General features: G+C 55.0%; 1 protein-coding gene across 2 annotated transcripts; it reads right to left on the bottom strand.

Moving 5' to 3' along the window:
• Positions 1–543: 543 nt before the first annotated feature.
• ARSI (arylsulfatase family member I) lies at positions 544–13,253 on the bottom strand. Of its 2 annotated transcripts, XM_036241300.1 has the most exons (3): positions 12,886–13,202; positions 7,300–8,593; positions 544–552 (listed from the first exon to the last, which is right to left on the bottom strand). In XM_036241300.1, the coding sequence occupies exons 1-3, from the start codon at positions 13,200–13,202 to the stop codon at positions 544–546; spliced, it is 1,620 nt and encodes a 539-aa protein (XP_036097193.1). The 2 variants fall into 2 exon arrangements, with proteins under 2 accessions (XP_036097193.1, XP_036097191.1); XM_036241298.1 differs by lacking the exon at positions 544–552 and having other exon boundaries at positions 6,444–8,593; positions 12,886–13,253.
• Between the last annotated feature and the right edge of the window lie 374 nt (positions 13,254–13,627).

Raw genomic sequence — 13,627 nt, 5'->3', positions numbered from 1 at the left:
GGAAACGCCCTGTTCCCGTTGCCCCGGTAACTGCCTCCCCAACACCTGCCTGCCTTCCACTGCAAAACCTGCTCCAGGACGCCCTGGCCTGGCGGAACACGACCTACTGCAGGCATGTGTGGGCCCGGGGCAGGTAGACAAAGCACCCCCTCCCCAGAGGTGGTGGACTGGGGGAGGGGCTGCAGGAGGGGGAGGAGAACAAACTTAGTCCACAAGTGATCTGCTCTCTTCCCACCTCCCCCACCTCCAACTGTGGGGCCCTCAGATGGCATTAAGTGGGGCAAAAAGGCAGTTGCCATGTTAACTGTGGGGGCCACATTCTGGGATGGTCCCTAGGAGAGACAGGATGCAGTTACCCTGGCAACTTCAGCTCCTCTGGAGAGACAGGTATTGCCCCGTTGCCCTGGCAACAGCCGGGTTCTAAATGTTTATAGGGAAATGATGGCTAATTCATTGGGATCTCTCTCTCTCACTGTAGTCTCTGTAACTGTCAGCTCCCTTCTGTATTTTTTTTTTTTTTTTTGCTTCTGCCTCCTTCTTATTTTACTGTTGCTCTCTCTGCTCTTTGTCACTCTGTCCAGCACACTGGCACTCTAGTTTGGGGAAGAAGTGCAGAGGAGACGCCAGAATTCGGGGGGGGAACATCCCTGGCTACCCGCTCATTTCCACCTTGCACAGCCACAACAGTGGTCCCCTCCTGAGGCTTCTTCCATAACCTCTCCCCCAGCCCATGCCCCCGAGGGACCGTGAGGTCTGGCCTCCTGGGGCCCTTGTCCCAGTTTCTGCTTTGTGCTTCAAGTCAAGGTGAAAGGGTGGAGGAGGCGATGGGGACGGGAGCACGGCCTGGCTTGGAGGGACGCGGCTCTGGAACTGCCCTGGAACCCTCATTCCCAAATTTCGTGAGCACTCTCCCTGCCAACTTCAACTCTTCGGGGCAGTAGCCATATTCTGTGGCCCCAGAATCTCACCCCAAGGCCTGGGGGGTTGAGAAGGGAGAAGACTGGAGTTTAAGGATCTGAATTTAATGTCAGCTCTGACATTTGTGGGCTGTGTGACCCTGGGAAAGTCATTGCCCCGCTCTGAGCCTTCAGCTCCTTTTCTACAAAACAGAACAAAGCTGCCACTGCAGAGGAGGGCTGTGGAGATGGGTGGGCTCGCGGCTGCGGGGGCCTCTTTTGAGTTTCTAGAAGAAGAAGGAAGGTCTAAAGCAGGACCATGCCCACCTGCATCATTCCAGCTTGAACTTGGAATCTCAGACCCTTGACACCCTCCCCCTCCACTCAAGCACATTTCTCAGCCCACCAGGCGGAGGTCTCCTGACAGCATTTTTCCACAATGAGCACAGGTCGGATAACAGGACCCTAACCCTCTAGGTTTCTAACTCACCCCCTTGGAACCTCCAAATTGCCTTACTGGTCACCTCGTTTGCTGGACACAGTGTCTGCTTGTTGGCAATCCCCAAACCCAGCAGGTCCTGGACTCATGTCCTTAAGTCCAGGAGCCCCTGCAGACATTGGACAGCTCCTCCCCCCAATTCTACTCCTTTTCCTGGAAGTCAAGGGTGGGAATGATGGGGTTGGCTCTCTGATGCAGCCACTTCTTCCCTGGAGAGAAATGGGAGGGAAAAAAGAGAGGAAGGAGGGAAGCAAGCAAGGGAGGAGGGGTAATGGCTTAGCCACTAATTGCACCATTACCACCTTCAGAAAAAGGAAAAACCACTCAGTTTTGTTTCTCTGCATAATATGCTTCCTGCTTCTGCCGCCAACGTTGCAATTCAGAGGCAAAGAAGAGAAGCCTGTGCTCTGGGCTCACAGCCGGTGGGCAGCAGGCAGGACACAGAGTATCACTAGAGGCTAGATAAGGAAGTGGGGGTGGGGGAAGGGCCGCACCAGCTCCCCCTGCCCCAGAACTTCTAGCCAATTCCCAGAAGGGCATGGCTGCCACACATGAAAATGCTGGGACAGCCCTTAGTGACCATTGAGGGCACTCCAGGAGAGAAGAGAGGGCGCAGTGGTCACAGCAACTTCACGACCTACAGGCTGTGTGATTTTGGATGAGTATTCTAACTTCTCTGTGCTTCAGTTTCTTCATCTGCAAAGTAGAGTTAAAAATATTCCTTACCCCAGAGCTGTTCTACAGACTAAATCAGATGAACACAGAGGCCAACTCTGGAAATACTCAATAAATAGGCGTTATTATTATTATTGAGGGACCTTAAGACCCTTCTTCACCTTGTTGTCTCTGCACCACAGAAGCTCACACCACCATCTTCAAGTCCCAGCACTTTGGGGGTGTCATTTCTCTGAGTCCCCACTGGAGCTGAGTTCATGATTTGAACATTATCTTGCCCAGGCCTGGTTTGCAGCAATTCCTGTAGAACAAAGGACCGAGGCTAGAGGGAAAGGGGTCACAAGGCCTGAGGCTATATTAATGAGAATCTAATGTTCTGAACAAAGGAGGTGATGGCTTGGCTTGGCGCTGGCCTGACCACCCTGGTTTCTCCTCCTCACCTCCCCCATTGAAACGGAGCCGCTCAGCAGAGAGCAGAGCACATGGGGGGAGGTCCCGGCATCATCACAGGAAAAGCCAGCAGTGACTCAAAGGACACGAGGGATGGACGCATAGAAGACCAGCTTTCCCCCCGACTCTGACAGGGACCACGGAGGCGGCCAGCCCAGCCCCACTCCACCCCATCACCACTGTCACCATATCGGTCCGTTCTTCCCCACTGCCATCCCCATCAGCTCTCCTTTTTCCTTCCTCACCTTTCCCCGTTTTCTTCCTTCCTCCCTTTGAGCCCTTCTTGCTCAGTGCTCCCCATTCCTTCCCATTCCTTTCTACCTCCTTTCTCGTGTCCACCTGACTCCCTTCCTTTCCGTCTCCATCGCTCCTCTCTGTCCCAGTGCTGGCCAGACCCTGTGCACGGGATTCTGGCGGATGGGCAGGACCCAAGCTGCAGGGTCCTGACAGAGAGATGGCTGGAGAGGAGGGGGAGGGAGGAGAGTCAAAGGTCTCCCGGCAACTCTCTTACACACATACACATACACATACACACACACACACACACACCTTTGGGAACTGAGCACAGGGGTGGGCACTGGCTTGGATGGGCACCCCCATCCAGCATTTAACTGCCACCCTGCTGAGGAGGCACCATTAATTCACTGTGCCCACGAGGCTAGCAGCTGTGCCCAGTGGTGGCGGGCAGCGAGGAGCTGGCCCTGCCTCCGTGGCGCTGATAGAATAAGCTGGTGATTGCATCAGGGGAGACTGTTCCTGCCAGATTCTCCACTCCCCAGGGCCATGGTGGGCATGCGAGCTAGCACGTGTGCCCTCATCTGCAGCATGTGTGTGGTCCCCAAGAGCAGGACTGCATGCCACGGGCTGGTGGCCAAGGGTGGGAGCCCTCCAGGTCACTGAGCATAGCTCTGACATGCTAGGCTAGGAAATGTGGAAATGAATACAGGCTGCACCCCTTGTGTATGGGGACGGACAACTAGGGACGCGGGCCAAGCATCTGGGCCGCGGTAGAGGTGGGGTGGAGGCTGATCGGAGCCCCTGTAGCATCGTGATGACTGATTCAAATCCCACCTTCCACAGCCCTCACACATACTCACATGCACATGCCCAAGTGCCCTGGGGTCCTGCAGGGCTCAGGCAGGTACCACAGAAAATGTTCCATCCAAAGGTACCCACGAGGCCTGTCCCACTAAGGGCAGTGAGCATAAGGGGCAGAATCGGTGGAAAGTGGGCCAAGAGAGAAATGATCCGGCAGAGGGTCTAGGCAGAGGGTGATTTGGTTAATTGGTTGCAATGAGTAATGCCAGGCTTGCACTCAGCAGGGAGAGAAGTCAGGGGTCAGGGAGCGGCACTGTCCTCTGAGATGTCCCACATAGGAGGCATTTCCTGCAAGGGAGAGGGAAGCAGGGAGCCAAGGGACAGAGGACAAAAGCTGCTGGGCTGGTGTGTGCACAGCCAGCCCGCGGTTAGAGGACACAAGTTCAAGTCCTCCCATTGGCGGTGTGTGCTCGTGGCCCATCTTTTCCTCACGGCAGCCTGCGTTTCCTCCTGAGAAATATGGGGACAGGATGTTCCTTCGCAACTCCAAGAACATGAAAAATAGTTATTTCCACTTCAGAGTCAGGCCCTGTGCGAAGCACTTGACATTTTACACTATTTATACCTCACAATGAATGTCCATGAGACAGGTACAGTCATTGCCCGTTTTGCAGAGATGTGACGTGGCTGACCCGTCTGGGGTTTATGTGACTTCGGCACCCTGTCCTGTGTGCCTTGGCCTCCAGGAGGGCTGGGAGGGCCCTGAGGGAGCCATGCCCACTGGAGCTGGGAGACCGAGGCAGAGAGAGGAAGCTGCCTTCCCGCGCAGTCACACGTGTCAGAAGCAGAGTCAGGACCGTAATCGGAAACCCCCGACTCGAGGAACAGTGCTCCTCCCCTTCCCCTGCTCTGCCTTCCCCCTTTCTGACACTGAGGGCTGCTTGCCTAGGCCCCAAAGTAGCCAGTAGGCACCGAGAGAGGAGGAAATGGTGCCAAGGCCCAGGGTAGGGCTCACAGTCCCTCCAGCCAGGTCTGGGGCTCTCTCCTGGCTTCTAGGAGGCTGGTCATCGCTGTTCAGGGCCCAGCTCAGTTAGGGCCACCCCTGGCTCAAACCCATCAGGCTGGCAGACCTGCTGCCTTCGGGTCCAGCCAAGGGGGAAAAGGCTTGTCCGGCAGTCCTGGTCTCCACCCACCCCGATCGGTGACCCAAGAGACCAGAGCTGCCTCTGGTCTATCTGCCACCCAACTCTCCCCACCACAGGTGGTGATATGAGTCAGAGGCCTGACACAGAGTCCAGACCAGGTGCCCTGGCTCAGGGGAATGCAGGGGCCACGAGAGGCAGGGTGAGGCCAGCAGGAGCCATGCTGACTGCGGGTCAGAGCAGAAGTCATTGCAAGCAGGCTGAGCCTCTTGTCACAATGTCCCAAGTCCTGACCGCTCCTCATTTGAAGCCGTCCACCAATCTCAGGTCAGGGCCAGCGCCAGCGCCCTGGTTAGACAGACTTGGGGACTGCTGGGCTGTGGACCAGATCACGGGCTAAAGCTTAAGTGGGGCTTCGGGGCTGCTGCTGGGCTCTGAGTTAGGTAGGACTCAGTCAGGTGAGCTCTAGTCTGGGTCCTGATTTCTCAGGAAACCAGGAGCGGAAGCCAACTCCCAACCCCAACCGGGTTCCCTGTTTGGGGCCAGTTGGCCAAAGGGGTGGCCTTGTGTGTAGGAAAGAGCAGAAAGGACATTTTACAGTTCTGCACTTGTGGCCCCAAAGGGTAGGGGCCCAGGAAGAGAATCGGGGCTGGAGCTGAAGGCTGGGGCACCTCAGGCAGGGCCAACTCAGCAGGCATGGGCAAGCCTGTTACTCAACTGGTACAGGCCTAGGGCCACAGGGGAGCCCCGGCTCCGTGTCACTCTGGAAGGGCCATGCCCACACAGCTGAGACAAGCCCCCAGCAGAGCTGGAGTATCCTGGGTAATAGGCAAACTGTGGAAAACCCCGCCCTGGGAAACATTGGGTCTGGGACACCATCCCCATGGGTGCTTCTTCCAAGCCCCCCTCCTGAGCAGGCAGAAGCACTGGGGCTGGCTGGCATCAGAGGCCTCAGCCAGGCCTGTCCCTGCCCACCATGGCCCTGGCATCAACGTCCTGGAGGAAGGGTTCAGTTGTGGGAGGGGCAGGGTTGGCAGGAAGGAGCCCAGGACATGAATGGTCACCTGCTCCCTGCAGCCCCAGGACAGACCCTCACTCCTGGGCAGTGTCGATACAGCTCTTAACTAATACCCAAACCCCCTCCCCGGGACCGCACCCCCCCACCCCCCGTCCTGCTCATCCACAAGCTGACGAGTCCTAACAGGCCTCCTTTGCCAGAGACAAAAATAACTATTTTCAAAATTCACAGCAGGGCTTTCGCCTACACACGCTGTGCCGACTGGAACCTGAAGGGAGACATGCAGAACGCAGTGTGCGGATGGAGGCACGCTATGCAGCAAGGCTCTGAAACCCGCACACCCCTCCCACCACCAGCGTGTCCTCCAGCCCCAACCCCCTCACACACAGGGGAGCCTGGGACGGCCCAGTGGGAAGGCTCTTAGATCACCCACTACACACGGGGGCACTGAGGCCCAGAGAGGGTCTGGGATTTGCCAAAGGTTACACAGTGGATCTGGGCCAGGACAGTACCGGAACCCGCATGTTCTGCCTCCAGGCCAGGCAGCTCACTTCCTCTCCCATTCATTTGGCCAGAGGTGAGCTCACACCTGCCCCCAGGACGCACGTGCACACACCCACACGTGCTCACAGACAGCACCACAGCCCTTGCTTCTGTTACTGTATTTTAATCAAGTTCACGGGCTCCTCCACCACCACTAGCCTGGCCAGTCCTCTTCAGCCCTGGGAGGAAGGCGGAGCCAGGGCTAGGATCCCCATTTCAGGTGGGGAAATTGAGGCCCAAAGGTGAAGGACTGGCCCGAGGTCAAAACAGAACCCAGATGTCCTGGTTGTTGGTTTAGGGGCTCTTTTCATAGCTGTGTCCACCCCCTCGGCCCTGTAGCAGCTAACAGCTGGGCCGATTCCCTGGGTGCTGAGGAAAGGAGGAAAGCTTTGGCCCCAGGCCATGTAAAAAAGCAGGAAGGTCACCTCTCTGGGCCCCTGCACCTCTACCCAGCGCACTTGGGGATCTCTCTGGAGTGGCCAGATTGCCATGTCTCAGCTGGGTTCCAGACCTGGACTTGCCTCCATGTGGCCCCGCAGAGGTCAGGGCTCAAGGATGAGAACTTAAATGAGCTGGGCGGTGGTGAGGTCCCAGGAACTCCACCATAGCACCGGGAGCCAGGTCCACACCACAGAGCCACATCATTACAGCTCATTCCACAGATGAGGACAGCGAGGCCCAGAGAGCTTGTGCAGGTCACCTGAGGTCACAGAGCAATGGGGAGGCAGGACTGGGACCCAGGCACCCCAGTCTAGTTTATCCTACTCCCACCCCCAAGCCAAGCTCCCCACCTTTCAACTGAGGGGCTGTACACCCTCCATTTCCCTGCAGATGGGGATGTGACCCCAGGACCCTCCCTGGGGACGAGCAGGACCAGGCTTGAGTGGGGGAATACATTTAGAAGGACACACACACACACACACACCATCAGATCCGGTGGGACATCAGTCTGGTGTTGAGTTTACGGAAAAAGGATCGCAGCTTGCAAATCTTGCATTTTTTCTTGCGGCGACCCCGGGAGAAGCTTCGAGACCTGGCTTCTTCCTCCTCCTCCTCTTCTTCCTCATCACTGGCCCAGGGCCCCCAAGCACCCCCATTAAAGTCAGGATGGGCCCGAGGATTCTCTGCTGGGTAGCGCACCGGGATGGCTGTGCGGTTATAGTCCACCAGGCGGGCCAGCAGGGCGCGGACCACATCAGGCCGCTGGCCAGCGAGGTCCTCACGTTCATAGGGGTCAGCACTGATGTTGAAGAGCCACACAGCCTGGCGGGCACTGGCCATCCGCTCCAGGTTCCACCAGCTGCCAGGGAAGGCAGCCAGCGTCTGCGGTGGGATCCAGTCGCCATAGCCGGGGTCCCCCGTCAGAAGCTTCCACTCGCCCACACGGATGGCAGCCTGCACAGCAGTGTTCCAGATGCCGAAGCCACCCTCGAGGGAGCCATGCCGCGCGTGGTTGTAGAGCGGGTCAATGTTGTGCAGGATCTCTGTGCGTGGCGAGGCCCGGCCCTCACTGATGGCTGGCCACACGTCATAGCCATCTAGCCCATCGGCCGCAGAGGCAGTGCCACCCGCCAGACCCACCAGGGTCGGGTACCAGTCTGTGATGTGCACCAGTGCCCGGCTGGTCCGTCGCTTTCGCTTGAGCAGGGGGCTATGGACAAAGCCCAACCCCCGCACACCACCTTCCCAATAAGTGCCCTTGCGTCCTCGCAGCGGCCAGTTGCTGCCCCCCGAGAAGGTCTGGCCACCATTGTCACTGGAGAAGATGATGACACTATTGTTGTAGAAACCATAGCGCTTAAGGGCCCAGGTGATATTACGCACAGCTTCGTCCATGCAGGTCACCATGGCCGCATACTTCCGCCGGGCCACATTGCCCATGGTGCGGTAGCGGTACAAGTACTCACGAGGGGACTGCAGGGGCGTGTGTACTGCCTGGAAGGCCACATAGAGGAAGAGGGGCTGCCGGGGGCTGTGGTTGGCTAGGATGTGGCTGACACGCTGGGCATAGAGCATGGTGGAGTACTGGCCACTGAGCCCCCAGGCCACACTCTCACCCTCGTGCAGGTCGAAGCCACACACCCCAGGGCCATCACAGTTGTCATAGGTGTAGTAGTCCACATTGCCCGTGAGCGAGCCCAGGAAGGTGTCAAAGCCCCGGCGGGTGGGCAGGCACTCCTTCCGGTAGAAGCCCAGGTGCCACTTGCCCACCATGTGGGTAGAGTAACCTGCCTCCTGCAGCTTCTGGGGCAGGGTCACCTGGTCCAGAGGTAGGCAGTTGGGCTGCCGAGGGCGGATGATGGAGTGCTGAAGTCCTGTGTGGATCTGGTACCTGGTGAGAAGAGTGGAGGGCACAGAAGGCACAAGTGAGCTACAAACCACTGCCCTGGCCACCCAACCCCCGATACTCACCCTGAAGCGGGCTCTGGTCCCAGCGTCACCAGCATACATAGTAATAGTAACAAATAGGTATTATCAAATGTGCTAAGCACATCATATGCATTATCTCTTTGAATTGTCAAAATCAATTGAAGCAGATATTATTTTACAGATGAGGAGACTGAAGCTCAGAATGACGAAGCCATTCACCCAAGATAACACAGCTAGGAAGCTGGAAAGTTAAGAGTCAAACCCAGGTTCATCATGACAACAAAATACTTAACACAAGTATTCACTATGTGCTCAGTATTACACTAAGCCCCCAAATGAATGATCTCACTAAATCCTAACCACAACCTAGGGGGTGCATATCATTATTATTCCCATTTCCCAAATAAGAAAACTGAGGCTCAGTAAAATAAATCACTTGCCCAGTGATTCATACAATTAGTAACTAGAGATGGGATATGTATCCCTGGCAGTCTTTAGAGACTTCAGAGTCCCTGAGTTCTAAGCCACTATCTTGTTGTGGGGCCTAGAGAAGTCCTGCTCTCTGAGGCAAACTCCTCATACTCTTCAAAGCCCAGCCCAGATGTTACCCCCAAGGTAAAGTCTTTCACGAGTCTTTCCAAAAAAATGAGTTACTTTTGCTTCTGAGTTCCCCCAGCATTTAGTACCCATGATCACCGTCATACTTGGCCATGAAGTTCTACTCAGTGTACATGCTCTTGGTCCCAGTGATACGTAACGGGGCTTTCCTTTACTCAGTGTCGTAACCCTAGCACTCAGCTGGTGTTTAAAGAACACTCAATTACTTACGGAATGAATGAATGATACTCGGAGGATTTTAGAGCCAGAAGGGACCCAAGCCATCTTCGAGCTTGTCCACCTTACTTAAAAAGGAGCTAAGAGCTAGAGGAGGAGAAGGGAAGGGGCTTGCTCAGGATCATTCAGTGGTCAGGAGCAGTGCCAGGACTGGAACAGAGGCCAAGTACAGACTCTTTTCTGGCAAACTAGGCTGCCACTTCTCTTCCCCCGTGTGTGTATCTGGGGGGACACCTGAGCTCAGGTTGCTCATGCGTAGGAGTGAGTTGGTTGAAATAGGAGGTCTTTCAGAATCTTTCTAGCCCTGGCTGGGTAGCTCAGTTGGTTAGAGCATCGTCCCTATATGACAAGATTTTGGGTTTGATTTCCAGTCAGGGCACATACAAGAATCAACCAATGAATGCATAAATAGGTGGAACAACAAATCAATGTTTCTCTCTCTCTCTCTCTCTCTCTCTCTCTCTCTCTGAACAATAAAAAAAATCAATAAATAAAAATCTTTCAGTTCCCAAATTATATGAGACTAGTTCTTCTATACCTGTCTGTAAGTTCATGTGGCCCCTGTGTTCATGTGATCCCTGGATCTGGGTCAGTTACACAGGCTAACACCCTTAAGCAAAATCAAATGGTTAGCAGAATCCTGCATTCCTCGTTTTGCATTCATTCATTCAAATCCCATTCCCTCTGATGTGGTAAAGGCCCCTATGTGATCTGCTTATGGGGTCCTGCCTTTCTTTACTCAAGTTTTAAAAATCCAGAGTACCTAAGAAGCCTGGAACTTCACAAGTGTATTAGAAGCCCACACCTCCCCCACTCCGGGGTATCCAATTTAAGTCAAGACCTGAATAACTGAGACCTTTAACCCAGGCACTGGGGTGGGTTTTTCTGTAACTATCATTAGCTACTACTGCCATTTATTTTTATTTATTTATTTTTTAATCCTCATCCGAGGACACTTTTCCATTTTTTGTACAGATAGAGTGGGAGGGAGAGAGAGGAAGAGAGAGAGAGGGAAACATCGACGTGAAAGGGACACATCGAGTGGCTGCCACCCGCACGACCAACCAGGGCCGGGGACAAACTGCAACCGAGGTACATGCCCTTAGCGGGAACCGAACCCGGGTCTCTCCAGACCGCAGGTGGATGCTCTAACCGCTGAGCCAAACCAGCCAGGGCTATTTTTATTTGTGTACTTATTTATTTAGAAAAGAGAAAGGGAGAAGCATCAATCAGCTGCCTCCAGTATACACCCCAATGGGGGATCAAACCCTTAACCTTTCAGTTCATGGGGCCACACCTGCCAGGGCTACTGCCATTTTTTAATACTATATGCTACATACATTATTTCACTTAATCCTCATTAAAAAAAAAACAACAAAAAAAACCTACAGGGAAGACTATTATTACCTTCATCCTACAGATGATGAAACTGAAGCTCCCAAAAATGCGGCCCCGGACCAAGTGCAGACAGACAGCTGGCAAGCAGTGGAGCTGATCTTTGAACCCAGCTCTGCACAACTCATGCTCAAAACTTCTCGGTGATGCGGACCCAGCAGACCTCAGTCAAGCTAATGAATGATTAGATTGGATACAAGCAGTACTCTAGAGCCTTGAGTCAGGGCCAAGCCTCTCTTTCTAGGGGCTGGGCACTGTGGAGCACTGTTGTGTAAAGTGGGTGGCTGGCTCGGAGTCCCTGAAGCCTGTGTGCAAGTGAGTAACATGAGAAACTCTGGCTCTCTCCAGCTTCACCAAACACAACTGGATTTATTAACAAACACTAATGAGAGTCGTCACCATCAGTCAGATGGAGCCAACTGCAGTGGGCGGACGGAGGGCAGGCGCTAACTGCACAGATCAGGGGGCTAGAACGCTGCCCTGCTGGCTGCTCATTCCCCTGCTGAAACCAAAAGTCACCTCTTGAGACAGAAATGCTGACTTGTGCACAACTCCTGAGAATGCAGATTCCTCCTCCCTCTTTTTGAGATTAGTCACCGTATGGTCTTCACCACTGCTGCCACCCGCAACCGTAGCCCCTCTTCCTCTTTCTCCAGGTCTCTCTCTCTGTTCCTAGATCTAAATGCTGAGTGCCAGATTGAAAGAAGAAAAAGCAGCTATTTGACTCTGAGCTCCAGGACCCCTGCCAAGTACCTGGTCTCTCAGCCCCCTTTCATACAGACCCGGAAGTTGGGTATCGGCATGAAGGAGTTGGGCCCTGCCTGACTCCTTGCCTCAGTTTCTCCCATCCAGGAATCAGGGAGATTACGACTCTGGTTCCCGAGATCACACTAGTGGATTTCGGTGGAACTGGGGAGAAAGCAGGCTTTGGACCCCATCCAAGGAGGATTAGCTTCAGCCTTGCCAAAGGATTTTCTCTTAAGTGGCCAGAGTTTGCTTTCCACACCCCCACCTCCTGTTTCCTGCTCTTTTAATCCTGTAGCCCTGCCACCATGCCTCTGGACAACTCCTTACGGGAAAGCGGAACGTCTCCTTGGGACTCCCAGCCAATTTGGGAGGCTTTCGCAGATGAGAAAACAGATGCTTGGAGAAATGAAGTAACTAGCCTAAGGCTACTTAGGTTCCAGCTTCCTGTGTGTCTTTCACCTCCACCTATCAATTCTTTGGTTTCTTCCCAATGTGGTCGTCAAACAGTTTAGGGACCCTAATCTCTCTAGTGACACAAAGGCTGCCATTTATTTTTTTTTATTATTATTATTTTTTTTTATCCTCACCCGAGTACACTTTTTCGTTTTTTGCTCAGATAGAGTGAGAGGGAGAGAGAGGAGGAGAGAGAGAAACATCGATGTGAAAGGAACACATCGAGTGGCTGCCACCCGCACGACCAACCAGGGCCGGGAACAAACTGCAACCGAGGTACGTGCCCTTAGCGGGAACCGAACCCAGGTGTCTCTGGACCGCAGGCCAAACCGGCCAGGGCAAGGCTGCCATTTATTGACAGCCAAACAGGTTACATGAAATTCACTCCATCCTTACCACTGTTTCTCGAGGTAAAAAGTGTTCTTCGCCCCATTTTATGGACAAGAAAATTGAAGTTTAGAGATATTCGGTAATTTGTTCAGGGCCCCAGGGTGTGTAACTAGAAGCACCATTCAAACCTAAGTGTCAGAAACTGCCATGTTCCTTTAACAAAGAGATGACCAGAAGTCTCCGTCACATAGCGTGGAGTGTGAGTGTCCCAGAACACCAGAGGGAGAAGACCTAAAAGATGATCCCAACCTTTCAGTGTGCAGGCAGGGAACCTGAGGCCCAGAGAGAGCAAAGCCTTTACTAATGATCACACAGCCAATTCGGGAGTCCTGGTTTTCCAGGTCCCAGAGGGGTGACTGTAAATGCAAAGGAAATCTACGGCTGGGTTTATTTAGGGCTTGGAGGGCCAGCCCCAGCAGCATGGGCCATGCCTACCTGCCGGTGAGAAGCTGGCTCCGTGAAGGCGTGCAGATGGGCTGGATATAATAATTCTCCAACTTGACACCCTCGGCGGCCAGCCGGTCCAGCGTAGGGGTCTCGATATCTGAGCCATGGTAGCCCACGTCGTGGTAGCCCTGGTCGTCGGTAAGGATGAAGATAATGTGGGGAGGCTGAGGTGGAGCGGCAGAGGGCTGCTCACTGGCCTCGCCGGGCCCGTCGGCCACCAGGCTCGGCTTGGCCCAATCCCAGGACAGGTAGCCAAAGCTGAGCAGGCTGACCAGCGAGAAGCCGGTGAGGGCGTGCATCGCCATGCCGTCCCGCGCGTCCCAGCGCCAAGGGCTCCCCAGGCCTCACCGCCGCGCGCGCCCAGGGCGCACGGCCCGCACGCCCGCTGGCCGGCCGGCCTGGACGCTGCCGGAGCGCTCAGCGCCCCCGGGGGCGGCCCAGCGAATGGTCCGGGACTGGAGGCCAGACGGCGGGGCCGGACCTGCGCGGCCGCAGCGGGGCGCTCTGGGGAGGTCAGGTCCGCGCCCTACTGCCTCCTGCCAACCTCTCGCCCGCCCTGTGCCGCCCTCGCTCCCTCTCCCCCAGCTCAGCCGGGCCAGCCTGAGACGCGGCGTGGTGACTTCCAAAAAGTGCTCTCCACCATCCTCGGACTCTCCTCTTCCTTCTAGCCCTCGATTTCTCCCGCCTCCTAATTTCTCTCGCCTCTGCTTTTCCTTTCTCCTCCCACCCC

The sequence above is a fragment of the Molossus molossus genome, unplaced genomic scaffold (genome assembly GCF_014108415.1).
Source record: "Molossus molossus isolate mMolMol1 unplaced genomic scaffold, mMolMol1.p scaffold_m16_p_4, whole genome shotgun sequence".
Taxonomy (NCBI): Eukaryota; Metazoa; Chordata; class Mammalia; order Chiroptera; family Molossidae; genus Molossus; species Molossus molossus.
The sequence above is the reverse complement of the archived record's forward strand: the minus strand, read 5'-3'. Positions and strand labels throughout refer to the sequence as shown.